Genomic DNA, 19,168 nt, shown 5'->3' with positions numbered 1-19,168 from the left:
GGAATAAGGTGAATGCTCTTGCTGGAACACCTTAATTCTGTGCCTGAAAGACTTGATTAAGTGGTGGGGCATCCCTAACCTGTATATGGGTGAGAGATAAGTTTATGTCACATGTGACCATTTCAGAGCTTGATCCCTATGTCCCAGCTCACCAAATAGTACAAATATTCCTAAATAAAACTTTAAAATGTGCTTCCAAAAAAAAAAGTGGTGGGGCATCTGTAAAGAGGTAAATTCATATTTGAATTATTGGCAATATTACTGGTTCTCAAATTAGAGAAGACCCATATCCCACAGCAATACATAATTAAAAATATAATTTTCTCAAATTAATTGATATGGGAATCTGAAAAACTTTAGTTTTCATGTCCTCACTTCAATATTGAGTGACCTGGGATAAGAATGTCACAGTGCTTTAGAGTCCATGGCACATTAAACAGATTTAGTGGTGTCTGCACTTGGGATTTAGAAGACAGGTGGGGTGAGATGCTCCAGCTCCAGCACTGGTGCATAGGTAGATGACCTGAATCATGTGTGATAATAAGAAAAAGGGTCAGAGACAGCTGTGGGGCAGAGGTGAAGCATTCTATGAGACTGTAAAAATTTAGTTCATCCTTCAACTAGTTCTGAAATAGCAGTTATGAATCAGGAATCTTTAAGAAATGAGGGAGGGAAGAGGCAGATGGCAGCTCTGTGCTCCTGGACCAGGGCACTTACATAAGACCTGGTGAAATAGGATTCAGTCCCAGGATGGCCAGATCGTGCTCCGAGGAAGCAGGAAATTGGGAGCATCTGGTTGAGGTGATTAAAAGTGTGGGGAAGAGAAAATAGAAGCTTCTGGATGGCAGATTTTGAAGCACAGATGCGATCAACCACATTAGCACCCAAACCTGAGACTTTGAAGCTAAGTATGTATGGAACTTGGATACATGACATATGGTGTTTCAAATATAAAATTTATAGACCATCTGTCAGATCCAGTGGGGCTTAACTCTGGAAGGATCACTGATGATTGAAGAACCTGCTACATTTTCACACCCAGAAGTGACTAGACGATCAATACATATTAATTGAGCAGTCATCATGCATAGAGGTCTAGTTACCCTGGAGTTAATAGAGAATGTAGAAAATATGGTCTTGTTCTTCAAAACCTAAGGGAAGACAAAAAACAGAAGGGCAGACAGAGTGCACGCCTTTGATTGCTTTTAGATCTTGGGCATCAGTTTCGTGGCCCATCATCATAATTACTCTTGTGCATTCACCATAAATTCTCTTGCCCCTCTCTGGCTTCTTATTTGCTTGGCAAAGCCACACCCTGAATACTAGTAAGTAGAATCTCTCAGCCTTTCTAAGCCTGTACCCATGCAAATGAACATCTCTAGAGAAAAACATGACCGTAACCCTCAAGTGGGTTCTTATTTTTTTAAAAATATTTTTTCCATCACCTTTATCCCCTATATCCTCCGCCACCTCCCCCACCCCTCTCAACCCGCCCCCCCCCCCAATCACCACATGGTTGTCTGTGTCCTTGAGGTTTTGTTTTGTTTTTTGTGGTTTTTTTTTTGAGAGTGAAAGCAAGTTTATTCACATAGAGAAAAAGAGACTAGGATGTGGGTTCCTGGAGACAGGATCAGGGGTTGAGCCAGCCATGGCCCCCAAGTTGCAACTCTCACAGGGCACTGCTGTGAAAGAAGCAACAGTACTAGTACACATCCGAGTGGATGTGGGCGAACTTGCCAGTGAGTTGCGCACTGTGCTCAGTAGTTGTTGGGATTTTGTGTTTCCAAGGGTGTGTTGTTTGTGAAATTATTCTGTCTCCCCGTTCTGGTTGGGAGAGGGTCTTGTTCTTAGTGCAGTCCATTCTGGAAGTGTCCTAGTGTTTGTCACCCTCGGCCCCCTTTCTACTTGTGGTGTCAGTTTTCATTATAATGATGGAATAATGAGCTAGTCATTTTTTCTTCTTCTTGGATTCATCTGGTTTTAGCCAATTCTTGTTGATTTCTGAGACCACTGCAGGAGTTTCCTGCCATAAACCATTTCCCTTTGGTCAGGCCCACAAGGAGGTGGGGGCTCTGGTGGGAGGGCCTAGCAGCTTATCAGCCTGTGATGTCTGCTCTTACTTCCTCAACTTTCCCTAACTTCTTTATATCCTGCTTCACATGGCCTGTCTTTGAGTTCTTTTTCTTTTTTTCCTTTTTTGCTCAATCTCCCCCCCCCCCCAGTACACCCCCCTCACCCAGAGCTGTCATCAAGTGGGTTCTTGATGTTGCTAGGCCGTTGAATTACCCACTTCCAATTCCCTCACTCCCCTGCTCATCTAAAAGGACTCTTTCCCACCTTCTCTGCTTTGATTACCTGTTCTCATTCACAGGTGATAAACCTTTATTTCACTGAGAAGGTTGAAGCAATCAGAAGACAATTTCTAGATGCCCACAAGCCATTTACTTCCCTACGTACAACTGCATCCGTGCCCTCTGCTTTCTTGCTCATTCCTATATGAAGCATCTTTGCTTCTATCCAAAGCTAGTTGCTCCACTTTTTCATAAGATCTCATCACCTTTTGCCTACTCAAGGATATTGATTTTTCCCCTATGCATCTCTGCCCACTCTCTATACAAGACTATTCCTACCAATATTTACACATACTGTTATTTCTTTCATCTTAAACAAAAAAAAATCGTTTCTGACTCCACTTTCTCCATCAGCTACTGCCTTTATTTACTTACTTTTGTACAAAGCTCATTGCTTCTAATTTCTCTCTTCCATTTCATTCTTAAACTACTCCAGTCAGGCTTTCAATTCCACAAATTCCACCCACACTGCCCTCATTAAAGCCACCAGTGACCTACACCTGGTCAATTATAATGGTCAGTCCCGAGCTTCCCCCCATTGGCCGTGTTTGGTCCCTCCCTCCTAGATACATCGGATTTACTAGATGAGTCTTCATTTGGCTCTTACCTCACTGGCTGCTTCTTCTTAGTCCCCTTGGTTGGAGAGCCCTAGGGCTCAGACCTTGGTCCTCTTCTCTATGTTTTCTTACTCCCTTTGTTTAGGTCCATTTTATTTAAATTCATATAGAGCCACATAACATTAGTATATGGGTGACTTAAATTAGCACTCCTAGCCCAGAATTTTTTCCTAAATTTCAGACTTTTCTAGCTAACTACTTTCTCACCTACTGGACATTTCTCTTTGGGGGTCTAGTAGATATCTCAAACTCAGTTGGTGAAAAACCAAACTTTTGATTGTTATGCAATTGGTCCCTCCACCTACCTCACTGATAGCTTTCTCAAACTCAGTTGATGGCAACGTAATTCCTTCTGTCAACCTTGCAGTCATCTTGCGCTTTTCTCTTTTTTTCACATCCCACATTCAATCCATTGGAAAACCTTCAAATTATATGCAGAATCCAAGCATTTCTTACAGATTTATTATAACCAATCTCATGTGAGTCATCATCTTCTCCTACTTGGGTTCCTGAAAGAGCCTCCTAAGTGATCTCTCTTCTACTTTCCAAATATCCTACAGCGGCAGAGTGATTGTTAAAATGCAAGTCCATTCATGACAGGCTCTTCCTCTTAAAATCCCATCTCAAAACAAAAACCAAAGTCACAAGCTCCAAATGACCTGGCCCCTGTTATCTTTTCCACTGTGTCATTCCTCTGAGACACACTGGATACCTTACTGTGTCTCAAACTAGATCTGTACTCTCCCATTTATTGGCCCTGCCTGGAATGCTCTTCCCTTAGACATGTTCCTGGTTCAACTACACAACTCCTTCAAACCTTTGCCTGTATCTACCCTTCTCATAAGCCCATTCTGACCACTCCCTTTATTATTTATTTATTTATCCTCATCTATTTTTTCCATTGCTTTTCAGGGAGAGAAAGAGAAGGGAGGGGAGGGGCGGAGGAGAGAGGGAGAGAGGGAGAGAAACATCGATGCGAGAGACACATTGACTGGTTGCCTCCTGCAGGGTGCAGAACAAACCACAACCCAGGTACATGGCCTTGACCAGGAATTGAACCAGAGACCCTTTGGTGCCTGGGCTGATGCTCTAACCCAGTGGTTCTCAACCTGTGGGTCACCACCCCTTTAAATACATCCTGCATATCAGATAATTACATTACGATTCATAACAGTAGCAAAATTACAGTTATGAAGTAGCAACGAAAATAATTTTATGGTTGGGGGTCACCACAACATGAGGAACTGTATTAAAGGGTCACGGCATTAGGAAGGTTGAGAACCACTGCTAACCACTTAACCATGCCAGCCATGGCCTGACCACTCCCTTTAATACTACAAACTGCTCTGACCCCTTATACTCCTGATGACGCTTACCCTGCTTGGCTCTTCTTTTTTTGACATGTATCATCTTCTTACACACACACACACACACACACACACACACACACACAGGATATATACGTATATACGTATATATACATGTATATATACACATGTATGTATACATATTGTGCATGTATATATATGTACATACATATATCAGGTTTTTATTGCTTATTGTTTCTTTTCCTTTACCCCCAATGAAATTCCATGAGGGCAGAGATTTTTGTGCATTTATGTACCTCAAGCTCCTAGAACTGTGCCAGGCATACAGTATGTGTTCAATAAATATATGTTGAATAAGTGAATGAATAGTGGTAGCTCTGAGGTCATCTTATATGATAAAATTTATCCAAGTGCCTTTTTGCTTCTCTTCTGTCTTCTGAGCATATTTCTCAAATATTCCAGAAAATTATATAGCCATAAATCCCAGATAATTGTTGAGGTAGAAAATTATAGACCTCTTATTTTGTGAATAAAAATATAAATAGTGTCTATATTTTTAAATGACATCTTATGTTTCTTTGACTTTGCACTTTTTTGATTTGATTCTAGCAAATTATCTTGCCTGAAGACTTGGAACTAGTTCTTCACAATGAGCAATTCCCGGAAAGCAAGGAACTCTGCAAATTCAAATGCAAAAGGCCAATTGTAAGAATGTTTTGGGTAAAGTTGCATATTGAAAACATTTACAGGAATGAAATTCTATTGTGGATTTAGTAATATCAACATGTACTTGACTGCTTTCTGTAGAAAAATAAACCTCTTTTAAGACATCTGGACATTAAATTTTAGTATGTTGAGTATAGAGCAGTGATGGCGAACCTTTTGAGCTCGGCGTGTCAGCATTTTGAAAAACCCTAACTTAACTCTGGTGCCGTGTCACATATAGAAATTTTTTTTATATTTGCAACCATAGTAAAACAAAGACTTATACTTTTGATATTTATTTTATATATTTAAATGCCATTTAACAAAGAAAAATCAACCAAAAAAATGAGTTCGCGTGTCAGAGGTTCACCATCACTGGTATAGAGTGTAGACTTCAGTTACTAAAGGCCACTCCTACTAATTGATTATCATGGCTGAGTTTTTTCAAATTAATGATTGTAACTTTGGAAAATATATTATTGGATTTTTCTTTAAAAGACTTAAGTCTGGTCTTTTTTTCCCTTTGTCTTTTTTTTCCCCTCCTTTGTATATAATGGTAAATGAAGTGATGACTTTTATGTATGAGAAATTTGTTTTTGACAAGTATAAGAATGTAAGAAAAAAAACTATAAACACATTCTCCCGTCTTTAGATAAGATTAGCCCTTCTTAGAGGAAGTGTGTTAAGGTGGGAAAACCAACAACACAACAACTTCAACAACAACATGATGCTGAGTAGTAGGAGACCGAGGTTCATGTTCTAACCCTGCTGTTATCTTGAGTTATAACTTTCAGTGTCTACTTCTCAATTCGAGTCTGAGTCAGTCTCTTTATCTTTAATAGCCTTTAAATTTATAATTTATTTCTCAGCTATAGTTATGTTGTTTTGGGAAAAGAAAAAAGCATGCCATTCCAGATTTAATTAACCTGTCAAGGCAAGGAGATAATTCCTATGACTAAATGTCAGCTATTATATTCAAGCATAGACTGGAAAACAATGTCAGTATCTATCTTAAGACTTCCTTTGTTTATCCTTCAGAAACTTTAGTAGGTGCAGTTTGTATGATTAAAGATGCAAGGAGCATGGCTGTTACTCTTGTCCTCAGTTAGCTGAGGACAATTGATTTGTGTTGCTGACTTTGTTATCAGCCACAGGAATAATTTGGGTCCTGTTTTCCTTAGACATCCATCACTTCTCTATCAATAAACTAGAGATGGTGCCATCGAAATGTGATGTCTGGAGGCCTTTTGTGAGGGAGCCTCATATTTCCTTTTCTATATCAGACCGTTAACTCATCTGTTATCTCTATGGGAGCAGAAACCCCCTTTTTTATCATTGAGTAACCTTAAACCAGCACAGTTCTATGTACTCAAAGGATATTTATTGAACAATTGAGTGAATAATTGAATGAATACCTGAAAGAGTAAGTGAATGAAAAAATGAATTTTGTTTGGGTACCATAGCATGAAGAATGATTTAGACTATGAACAACTTTCCAAGGGGAAGATAAAGAACTCTAAGAAAAAACACTAACAAGACAAAGAGTCAATTTATTTAGAAGGCAGGGGCTCAGTGGTGAGTAATGGGGAGAGAACATTCATCTTACTGGACAGGGACAGAGCAGTAGCACTCTGCAGGCTCCCTAGGCTGGGCTGTTGTCCTGGGGTTCCTTAAGTCTAGCCTGATTTGGGATGAATACTTGAGATTCTTGAGATAACAAAAATTGCTCTTTCTCTTTCTTTCTCACCACTTTTCTCTTTTGTGGTTGGACTTTAAAAAAACTATTTTTTTCCCAATTACAGTTGATGTATATTACTTTTAGGCATACAACATTGTGATTACTGGTAGACATTTATATAACTTAGTGAGTGATCACCTGGATAAATCTAGTACCATCTGACACCATACATAATTGTTACAATATTATTGACTATATTCCCTATACTGTACTTTACACCCCTGTGACCATTTTTATAAATGGCAATTTGTAATTCTTAATCACTTTACCTTTTGTAATCTGACTTTCATTGGCATTTTCATAAACTGGGGCATATTTATGCTTGGAGATTTATATTTGTATTTTTCCTTGATCTTATTTCCTATGTATTCTTTTGGAAAGCTGTTGTCATTTTCATTACATCTAAAAAATTACATCAGAACTTGCAGTGGATACATGAACCTACACAAGTGATACAAATTATACAGAACTTAACACACACACACACACACACACACGTACACACATATAGTACAAGTAAAACTAGGCAAGTATGAATAAAATCAGTGGGTTGCAAACATTCTGGTTATGCCATTATACTACAGTTTTGCAATTGTGGAATTGGACAAAGTGTACAAGGATCTCTTTATTATTTTACAACTGCTTATGAATCTACAGCTGCCTCAATGAGAAAAAGAGAGTGTGTGAGAAAGAGACTAAAGAGATATTAGCAACAAACTGCAACCTGTCACCTTGTTTGAATTTTTTTTAAAAAGCTTTAAAAAATTGGAGCAATTGGAAAGTTTGAATGTGGACAGAATGTTAGTTGACATTAGGTAATGACTATTATTTTTTTTTAGGGATAGAAGTATTATAGTTATGTAGGAGAAGGTATCTTTTCTTGGAAGATAGATAATGAAGTATTTTGAGATGAAGTGGCATAAATCTGCAATTTCCTTTCAAGTGTGTGCATATGAACTGATGTGTTGTGTGTATATACATGTATGTACATATTCAATATGTGTTTATAGTATTATTCATTTGACACTTTTGTATTTTTAAGTGTTCATAAGAAAAATTGGATGGAATTTAAAAATATTGTTGAAATAATTATGGCCAAAGGAATAATCAGAGATGGGGTCAAAGACTGATGTTCAGGATTATTTGTGGTCAGCATTATTTATAGTGGCCAAAAGAAAATGGAGACAGTTGGGATGTCAACCAGCTAAAATGTGTGCTTTAGGAAGGCAGGGACTTTGTCTTGGTCACTAAAGTATCCCCAGAACCCAGGACTGTTCCTGGCATAAGTAGACACTCAAAAAACATTAATGAATAAGTGTGCAACCCTTAAGAAGATAAATGAATTTGTAATTCTATAATGAAATATTAGCAAACTCTCTAAAAATGCTTTTAGAAAATATATAATAACATGGGGAAATGCTCAACTTAAAACAGTGTATCAAATTCTGTTTAATCCCAAATGCTCAAGATAAATAAATGAATGGCTAGATAAACGAATGGACAGGTAGTTAAGAGCAGCTATTCCTTGGTGTAAGGTTATGAGGGGTTTTGGTTTATCATTATACTTCACTGTATTTTCCAAGTTACCTTAAAATGCGTTATGTGTTTTTTTTAAATCAGAAAGTAAAAATGAGTAAAATGTTTATAAAACCTTAAGATCTAGTAGGTGGGACTTGGATCCTTGATTCTCCTTTGCCATCAAACATGGCCACACTTGTACCTATGTAGCCCTAGATTTGAAACAAATTTCTTTCCCCAATGCTATGTTGATCTGGATCTAAAAGATAGGCTTCTACATTAACTCCCTATCCCACACTCCAGTTCTGACATCCCTGTCCCAGAATCTAAACCATAAATAACTGAAAGCCCTGGTTTCCTGCTGGGTTCCTCTTAGCCATTCTTCCCTTTAAAAATGATTCTGCTCTTCATACCTCCCATCTACCAACTCCATAGATGGGTATAGTGAATGACCTCCTGACACTGATAAATTTCTGAATCCCTTCTCTATTATGCCCTGCCTTACTGGATTATTCCTCTTAGACACAATGGCTATGTCTACCAGCCTGAGAGCTGTATTCCTTTGACCATGGCAGCTTCCCTTTCAGGGCCACCCTTTGTGGCTAATTCTCTCCCAGCCTCATTTCCTCACTAACCTCCCCTCTGGTAAGGTTCCCAAATGGTTTATGTCATTATTCACTCTCCTTATGACACCATTTCAACAGCAATATGGAAGAGCCATAACAGCAAGAACCAAAATAGTTCATTTGTCTCTTCATCTGAGATCCTCCATACTATTTGGGTGGTGATTGTTTTTTTCACCTGGCAACACTAAGATGACCCTGAGAATAGTATAGATTGTGATTTTCACTTGTATGATGCACGTGAAATAGACAGGACCTAGGTCTACTGTCAAGTTAACTCTGAAAGACATGAGGCATTGTCAATTACATGGAGAACTCAGATTATCCTTTATTGCTTGCTGTCTTTGAACAATGCATGAAAAGTTTAGGAGATAATTAAACTCATCAGAGTTAAAGAAAGATGATTTACATGTGAAATAAAAGGTTACTCAATAATTGCTCAGCATGAAAAGAAATAGAAGTAGAGAGAGTAAAACTGTTCTAAAATGAATATATGGATGAAGAAATACTTGGCACCATGGACGTGATGAGATGCTGTTCTTTAAAGGTTTATAAAAATGAGTAAATGTTAGCTTATAACGACTTTAAGTGATAAAGTGTTGACTAACGTTATATCTATTGCCTTTCAGACATTATCAGAAGCCTTTCCTCAGATTAAGGAGAAATCAAAAGTGACAAGCCATTATCTGTTACATAAAGTTCCAGGGACATTTTGGAAGTCAGAAGGAAAGAGTATTAGTAGGACAGATTAAATATAATTAGGTATTAAGTTGCCGCCAATACAAGATTGTGGGATAAACAAGCTGTAAGTCACAGACCAATGTTATTTTTTGCTAGAACATCATTTGATATCAGAGACAGGCAGAGAAATAAACCTTTTATCCTTGCAAACCTATGTCAAGAAACTTAACTATTCACTCACCTGAGACAGTTCACATTCTATATATTTTTTTTTATTTTTGCTTGCCAGAAACATGGTTTACCTGAGGGCAAGTGTGAGGTTCTGATCCAAAACCCTCCCAAGAGCTCCTTGTGCCTTGCTCTGCATCCTATAATATGCACACAATCAGTGGAAGACTAAGGAAGCAGAGTCTGCAGATATAGTTCTTTATCCTGGCCCCAGAACCACAGTATTAGAACCACACTTCGCCTAGAGCCCTGACCAGCATCCCTTAAGACAAAATCATAATTGTGCATGAACTTGCACAATTCACTTCCAATCAATATGGGAAGAAAGAATAATTATTTTAAAAAAGAAGTTATTTATTTACTCCAACTGCCAAGATACTGTTTCCAAATAGATGGATGAGTAGCATTTCTATTACTGATAAGATAGGAAATGAAGGACTAGTTCTGTGCAGGTGAACAAGTCCACCTCAGCACATTGTCCGCACTTACGTCAACTTCCTCTATGATGGTATTTCTCAATCAAAGGATTCCATAGGAGCTACGAGGTAGGGCAATTTTTCATTATGTGGAACTGTACATTTCAGGACATTTGGCATCTGCCAACTAAATACTAGTATTTTTCTAGGCACAGTGACAACCTAACAGCCCCTGCACATTTCGGAGTGCTCGAGTTCTGACTCCAGTTGACAACCACTGGTGACTAATTGGGCTTACTAGGATATCAAGCTTTATTGTATGAAATAATTTTAAAGGATGTAAATAACAAAATTGGAACTCTCTCCAGATGATAAAAGAACAGGAAAATGAAATAAATACTACATGTACCAGGAATAAAAATAAAATAACCTGTTAAAATTAAATTAATATAGTCAAATATAGACGAAAACTATTTCATTTACTATAAAATTTTAGTAAATGCATACATGGTTAACAAAGTATGTCTTTAATAACCATAAAAATACACTGCAGTGAGCAATTTTACCTAGGAAAAATGGGTTCAGATATGAAATTTCAGATTTAATATAATAAAAATGTATTGAAAAAAATTCAATATCCATAAACATAAATTAAAAGTAATTTTTCTCTACTTCCTAATACAAATAGAATCAGAAAAAAGTTATGTTAATAGTAATGAAACCACCAGAATCATAATAAAACCAATATAGTGAAAAGAAATCTTTTGGGCTTCTGAAGTTTAGTATCACTGATTAGAGTTATGTAAACAATTGAATCAACTGTGGGTATTAATTTTTCTAATTTTCTAATAAAACTAATTTACATTTTTCAAAGCACATGTTAAGTAAATGGCTCTGAAATACACATATTAGTATTAAAAATTCCTTTGAAACTCTGATCATCCTCAAAAATACTTAAATGTTTAGTTCTAAGAGCAGTTACTGACTCCCTTCTGTGTTCTAGCCCCTAGCAAGGTAAAAAGAGAAACCAAAGACAAATAAAGTATGCTGAGATATTTCTGGTAATTGGATTTGGTAATTTAAGAGGTGAGTTAAGTTAAGTCAAGTTACCCAAACCATAGGATTCCTCTTGTCTTTCATAATCAAACTACCTTTCCTCCTGTTTCCCATCCCTGCCCCATCCCTACCCCTGGCAATCACTAATCTGTCCATCATTTTTGAAATTTTATCATTTCAAAAAATTATATAATGTAATCTTAGAGAATGTTATCTTTTAGGATTGCTTCTCCCCACCCCCTAACGCAGCATAATTTCCTGGAGATTCATCCAAGTTGTTGTATTTATCAATGATTTGTTCCTTTTTATTGCTGAGTAGTATTCCTTGGTATGTTTCCATGATCTGTTTAACCATTCACCTGTCTATGAACATCTGCACTGATTATTATAAAGCTACTATGAATACTTTTGTGCACATTTTTTTGTGAACACAAGTTTTCATTTATTTGGGGCAAATGCCCAAGAGTGCACTTGTTGGGATCTATGATAGGCACATACTTGTTTTTTTCTAGAAATTGCCGAACTCTTTCCAAAGTGTTTGTTTCGACCAGCAAAGTATGAATAATCCAGTTTCTCTGCATACTTGCCAGCATTCAGTATTGTTACTGTTGTTATTGTAGCCATTGTGGTTGATGTCCAGTGATAGCTCCTTGTGGTAATTTCTAGGTAACTACAGGCTTTTCATGGTGGGTGTCCTCCATTCTTCACAACCTGCTCGATTTCATGTTAACATTCATAGCCTGGTTACAAATTCCACTGTCATCCAACATCGTGTCTCCTGATACATTGGTTACTACTTCAAGCTCTTTAAGGTCATCCATTGCTAAATGTTTTCTCCCTCTTTAATGTGCACAGGCACTGCATGCCACCATCAGTGACACCTCTCAGGCAGTGCTTCTCAGAGGGGCTAGGAGAGGAGCCGGGGGTGTGAGGCGAGGCCTGTGGAGCGTGGAAGTGGACTGCATGGGATTGATAGCACCATTCTGGCTTCCCCACCCTGCCTGCACACACGGTGGGGGGTGTGCACTAAATCACCCAACTTCCTCCAACTGGACCAAGGTAAACAGCTCTTTCTATACTTAAAAACTAAAGTGTTTGTTTCAATTAAATTTGACAAGCATTTCTTGAATTCTTACCACAGAAGGGCACTTTCAATAAGTTAAAAAGATATAGAGTCTTCCCTAAGGAAAATTTCTAATTTGAGAGGGAATATATATAATTAGACAGCTTGGCAAAGATGTTAATCATTTCAGTTAGCTTTGGGGGTGAGGAACTATGTTATTTTAGGCAAGTCTTCAGCACATAGGAGATGTGGCGATAACTATCCGGGAGGGAGAGTGGGATTTCCCATGTGGGTCTGGGGTCTCGGGGGTGGTGAATAATAGAGCTTGAATGAGGAAAGACGGGGCCCCTGAGGTCAAAGGGAGCTGGAATGGGGTGAACAAATGGAACTTATGACACAAAAGACCAGGATCAATATAAGAAAATGTTCCTTCGAAGGTTGTTAGAAGTCAATAGTGGCTCAGGAATCTGACAGAGACTGACAGACCAACCTCCAGGAAAAGCTATATCATGACAAGGGCAGGAAGTTTGGACATAAAGACAACATTCTGGTACAGCCAGGAGCCTCTGACTTGCCTCAAGTTTCCCACAGTTATAGGGAATGGATAATTTAGTGTTACAGGCAAAATAGTGGTGTGAGGACATTTAACCAGCAAGGGTGAGTAAGCAGCAAGAGCGGATGGTGGAGTTTAGCGCTTGGCCTGCACTCGCTGAATAACACAGACAGCAGGACAATCCACCGATAAGTGCTTAACTCAGTTGTAGCCCAAGAAAAATGGCCTCTTGGCGCCATATTACTCTCTGAGGAGAGGAAACAAATCTACCTGTCATGGCCTGCTGTTATGAATCTGTTTAAAAGTCTGAGAGGGGAGATTCAGTGTCATTAAACCTTCATACAATTACTTTAAAGTACTGGCTAGAGTTTTACCACAAATGACATCTTCCTTAGATTTATAGACTCTAAAGAACTAAGGTAACGGATATTGGACATTGGAAATGATTCCTGTCTTGATGAGGATGTGCTGATGCAGGATGTTTTTCCCTAAAGTCTCAAGCTTTTCTTTTCTTCTGAATTGTATATGTGTTAATAATTCACCTGCTTTATCTTTTATTTCCTGTTTCTATGAGACATGTATAGTCCTGGTAAGGGACATGGACGATGGGTAATCACAGCCCCAGCCTCTCTGGCTTGGTGGGGAAGGATTCCAGCATCTGGCAGCGTGAGGGAGGTTACAGATTGGCCACGTGGACAGAGCTCTTCCTCGCATTAAGCCCAGGAAAATGAGAATCTAGGAAGAGGGGAGACAAAGGTCTAGCTCAACCTACTGATACATTTCAATGAGAAAATGTTCATGGGTAGAATGCAGATAATCATGGGCATAGCCCTTGAAATCCTTCTCACTTAAAGCAGTAATAGGGTTCTCTCTAAAATGCCCATTCCTGCATAAAGAGTGAAGAAATTGCCAGGCAGCGGATATACTGGTGCCACTCCAATGTGGCCAAACATTCTAGTCCCCACCCACTGTATTTTATGGTAAACAGTATTTTAAAGAAAGTTTTTAAGAATAGGTTTTAGAGTTTATAGGAGGGCAGTGGGACTGTATTTATTTACTCCCCCTTTGTTTGATGGCTTTGTCAGACTTGACTCCACAACCTCAGATCAAACCATTTGAAATGTAGAGTACAATTAATTAAGTGATGTTTTGCTTATATAATGCTCTCCTCCTCAATAAATAAATAATTAAAAAATCCTGTTGCCAACCATTTTATTTTTAGAAGCAATCATATTTCCCCCACTAAATTAACAAAGCTTTATTTTTTTCAGGGCTACATTCCAACCAAACTGAAGTGTGTGGGCATTGTGGGCAAAGCTACCTACCAGCCAGGCTAGTTCACAGATATTACTATCTGTGAGGGTTGTTTAGAAGTTATGAGGGCATCAGGACCAAGCTGGGGGTGAGGGGTGTTACCATATTAGGAGCCCATCAATTGTCAAGAATCAGGATGTAACATAGGGAATGGAGTGGATAAGCCATGAATAGTTGGATGGGCCTGCATGCTTCATTGGTATTTCAGAACCTAGCACGACAGAAGAGAGAAATGCTGGAGGATAACGGGAATGGAGAGCCTTGGACTCTGTTCTGATGGAGGTGGTCCACCAAGTGGTAATGAGGATCTATGAACTATTTCTGATGTTTCTAAAAATCTAAGAGAAATTTTGCATTTATTCATAATAATACTGTACAGACTAATTAAACTGTCAAGTTTCTTTGCTTTGGGCTGGGATTATATAAATTAATTGTTGTAATATATTTATCTCAATCTATGCATAGTTCTGATTATTGGCAAGGGAAAATGAATTATTACTTAATATGTGCCTGTTTGTAGATAAAATCTTTCAAACCATGAGGTCTATGGGAGGAAGTGATAAGAGCCTTAGTGCTGAAATCGTCAATAATTGCTGTGCTAGAGAAGAGAAACTATCTTGTGAATCTGATGAGTTTCTGCTCTACCACATGGGGCCTTGGGAATGCTCAGTGATTATGTATATTTAATCTTTATTCTAGTTACAAGACAAATATATCTTAGGCTTTCTGAATAGAGACACATCTGAGCTAAACAAATACATGAAAGGTTAGCTTAGTAGTGAGCCTAAGGTGAGTGATATTTGCCATCTCTCAGCAAAATTAATTTTACAAGGGAAATTCATTTTATAAGGGGCTTACTTCTTACAGTTGGGAATACAAGATGAATGAGGCCTTCATCTTGGACAAATGCCTTTGCCTTTAAGGAATGCCTGGGTTGGGAAAAAGGCCCTGTTGAGCCCCAGTTGGGCCCTTGATCAGCTTCATCTTTTTAGGAGAGCGTGGTACCATTTGGAGAAGTATCCCTTCTATCCCCTTATACAGGACAGAGTCCATTATTAGACAATACAGTAGAATATCAGAGGAAGCACTCGGGCCCATCAAATTAAAAGTTTTCAATCTATATTTATGTATCAAAGACTTTAAAAATATAAATGCCTACAAGAGGTCAGGAGGATATTCATTTTCTTCTAAAGCAAGTTCCTTTTAGTGATTAAAAGTTAAGGATAATTGCAGAGAAGATAAGCAGGACCTGCATTGGATATCTCAAAGAGCTAAAGAAGGGAGGGAAGCCATCAGAAAGAGAAACCCCTGAAATCTGATGTCTTCACTACAGTGGTCACTGGATAAAGACCATGGGAGGCTCATGAGAAGGTAAGCGCCACTGTGGTGTGTGTATGGGGGTGCAGCTTAGAAAGAGATGGTCTGCAAAAGCTTCAGCTACAAGGTTTTTTTTTACTTTCTTAGCGAAAAGGCAAACAACCAATAATTTACTTTCCCCAAAGTAGCATTTCTCCTGTAACAAATTTGGCTTCCAGTCAGGAGAGCATTTGGGTGTGTCACAGTGGGCTCCACAGCCTGCCGTGCTCTCCAGAAGCTCAGAACTTTGTGAGAGTTCTGGGCATGACACAGCCACGCAGCATGTAATTACTAAATTCTGTAGTGTTAGAGCCAGACCCACTAATGATTTCTAGCTGTTTATTTTCCTATTTGATTCAGAACTATTTGAATATCGCAGAGGAATCTTTCAAAACAACTATGAGGTGTTTTAGTCCCTGGAGACTACAGTTCTATCATCCTAAGATAAGCAAAACCTGCCGCCTCTGAGATAATTCTGGCATCCCTCAACTGCTTTAAGGAGATTCAGGAAATGGTGATTTACTGTAATAGTAAAGGATATATGGGACACAATGCCATTCAATTACAAGAAAATAAAACATAGATTAAGCATTAAGTAAAAGCCATCAGTAAGAGGAAGAGGTTTTTTGGGAACAAAAAAAGATACAATGAGAACTATGTGTGCTAGAAGCTAAGAGGGGGGGGGAGGATATAAAAACAAAACACACAACTTTTTTTTTTTTAAAGCCTCAGGTGAAAGATTGAGAAGAGAAACAGATTTCAGTTTTTATAAAACCACTCTTCTTTTCTCAATTCCCCACCCCCAAAATCAGACCAGCCTTTGAGGAAAAACTTTAATTACACTTGTTTTGAGAAACACCTGAGGTTTTGTTTGTTTTTTAATTCCATTTTCCTTTAGTGGGCCTTGGGGGAGCATAGTTATTGAGTACTGTGTATATTTCTTTTGTTGTCTTACTGTTCCTGAAAGATTTTATTCACTTACTCAGTGCCCCTCTTTAACCGAAGGTTGCTCAACCTTGCCGCAGGGTCCTGACCTCTTGTAGATGACAATGATAAGTACTTCTGCCCACACCCAGGACGACCCTGCAGCCTGTGTCTCATTTTCAAAGGCAGTAGTTGCCAGCAGGCAGTTCAATATTTTCAGCTTCAATTCTTTTGTTTTGTATTCAACTCAGTGTTTTTTTCAAAGGAACAGTAAAAAATGCGGGGTTACTGCAAAGTTCCCAGATTTAAAACAAGAATTTTATTTTAGTGTTTAATCTTTCAATGCACCTGTAATGTCTTCAGCATCATTTGTGTCTCAAGGTCTTACTATGATCAGCCTGTGAAAAATCCGAAGGAAAAATTTAAAAAGACATTCCCAAACATTCTCTGTCTTTCTGCACATAGATAATTTAACAGCTAATTATCCAGAATTCAAGCTTCCCAGGGAGTGAAACCTTAGGATTAAATTATTGCTTTGCTCTGTTTGGATAGGGAGGAGTAAGAATTCAACAACTGAATGATAAGAAAGTTGATTTTTCAAAGTAATACAATAATTTTCATCATTATCATTTTTATAAAAAACAGATGTAGCAAAAAGGAAGAATTTTCAGGATAGAATAATAATGATGAATAATGAACTGCAAAAATGATGCTATAGGAAAAACAGAAATGTGGGTATTGGTTATTTTATTTTTTTAAGAAAAGGCTTAGGTAGCTACCATGTAGGAAGAGTTTTAGTCACAAAACAATGAATAGTTTTCTGTTAGCAAAGGACAGAATAAGATGAAAGGGCTTACACTAAGGCAGGAGAGATTCCAGTTGGATCTAAGAAGATCTTCAGGACTGTAAAGGGATCAAGCTCTGACAGGGAATGTTCCAGAAGGCTACTTATTTTTCCCCCAGGTGACGTTAAGGAAGAAAAGAGACAACTATTTGTTCTGAATTGTTCACCTACATACAGGCAGAGGCATGGAAGATGGTTTCTGGAAGTCTCTTGAAGCTTAACACTTTCTATTCTCTGATAGTTCATTTATTGTTGTTTTCCTTTGAGATATGCTATTATGCAATGGAAATAAATGTTTCCTATCTTGGTTAGCAGCATTCCCATCCTCACTGTCCTCCATCTGACACAGTTCAAGGTCAGTCTTTTACTCATTCTCTCTGACCACATCTACATCCGTACTGAACTGATTTGCTGCAAATGGCTATGACATTTAAGATGCTGGACACGTGTCAGGTCCTATGCCAGGTGCTGCTTGCACAGCTAAATTCTAATCCTCACAAAGAAACATTCAAGAGAGCCCTGTCAGTCTTCCACTGGATAAAATATAAATGAAGAAACAGAACCAAGAGGCTTGCATAAGCTAATTATAGAGAGAAACTTTAAACTCCAGTCTTTCTAATCCAAATTTTGCACTTTGAACATGTCATAAAGTGAGAAGCAACTAAGCCATTGCTTCACTTAACTCCTAAGATGTGTAACTTTGGGAAAGTAACTGAACCTTTTTCATTGCAATGTCCCTGTTACTTTGGGACTGGTTTTTCTTTTTGATTAGGATATACAGGAGTCCTATGGGGAAGTAGAATGATAGCTTAGTTTTATATCTATGGGTTCTAGCCTGATCTTAACATGACAATCTTTTTCTGGAATGTACTTCCTCTTCATATTTCCAAGAGAGAAGATCCAACTCCCAAGAAAGAGGTTTCACAGGTGGTTGGTTGTCTTTCCTTGTGTCCAGCTTGTATGTAATTACTTTTGTTTTATGCATTCTACTCTGATTATCATTTGTGACTGGGGTGACTGGTTGGCATCCCTCCCTGCCAATGACTTGAGCCAAAGAAAGTCTATATAGAAAATATAGCTTGAACTGGCTTATCTTAGAAGGTCTATGCGTTTGTGACTCCTGTCCGTATAACATTTACAAAACTTAGAGTTTGTAGAATACTGGAGATATTTGTCAAGATGGCAAATATCTTATAATTTATAATCTGTCTGCAATTGATTAGATTTGGTTTCTTTGGGAAATAGTGAGAAGAAGGGCTGTGAGACTGTATCCAGGCTCATGTTTGCCATGGTCACCAGGGGGAGAGGAAGCATTTGTGTCTCATAATTGTTATCCCTATTGTACACAAGTTTAATTTTACAGATGATCCAACTACAATATAGGTTGCTTGCTGTCTTAGCCAATAAAGGGTCTGGGGAGAATAACCACAGTAAACCCAGCCAAAATACTATAAATAAGGTCAAAAAATTTTAATTGCATAACATGAAGAGCTTCTTATTGCAAGAGTAATGAAAAACAATATTTTCTGTTGCTCTATGAAAAAAAGAAAAAAACCCTTTTTTAATCTATTAGCTATTAGAAAAAGATTATTACAAATAAATGTGCAGCAAGCATTCATTTCTTTCCTCTCCTCTCCTTACTGTAGAAGGTAAGAACCACAGCCTGCCTCTTTTGAGAATAGGGTTGGGAGCCAGTAGCCAATCACTTTGTATTCTAGTCAGCATCATCATGGGGCATGATTTTTTTCCCTGAGGTCCATGATTTTCTTTTTATAATTTTTTTTCTTTATTGATTAAGGTATTACATATGTGTCCTTATCCCCCCATTACCCCCCCCCCCACACACACACACA

At 38.1% G+C, this 19,168-nt stretch overlaps 1 protein-coding gene across 1 annotated transcript in view; it reads right to left on the bottom strand.

The window, feature by feature from the left end:
• Positions 1-3,339, bottom strand: part of MTPN (myotrophin) — a 179,861-nt gene extending 176,522 nt beyond the window's left edge. The window contains exon 1 of the mRNA XM_014455431.2: positions 3,274-3,339. Within this exon, the coding sequence (XP_014310917.2) occupies positions 3,274-3,339 (66 nt within the window). The remainder of the gene's footprint in view (positions 1-3,273) is intronic.
• Between the last annotated feature and the right edge of the window lie 15,829 nt (positions 3,340-19,168).

Source organism: Myotis lucifugus, unplaced genomic scaffold, assembly GCF_000147115.1.
Source record: "Myotis lucifugus unplaced genomic scaffold, Myoluc2.0 scaffold_46, whole genome shotgun sequence".
Lineage (NCBI taxonomy): Eukaryota > Metazoa > Chordata > Mammalia > Chiroptera > Vespertilionidae > Myotis > Myotis lucifugus.
This window is presented reverse-complemented; position numbering and strand designations above follow the sequence as displayed.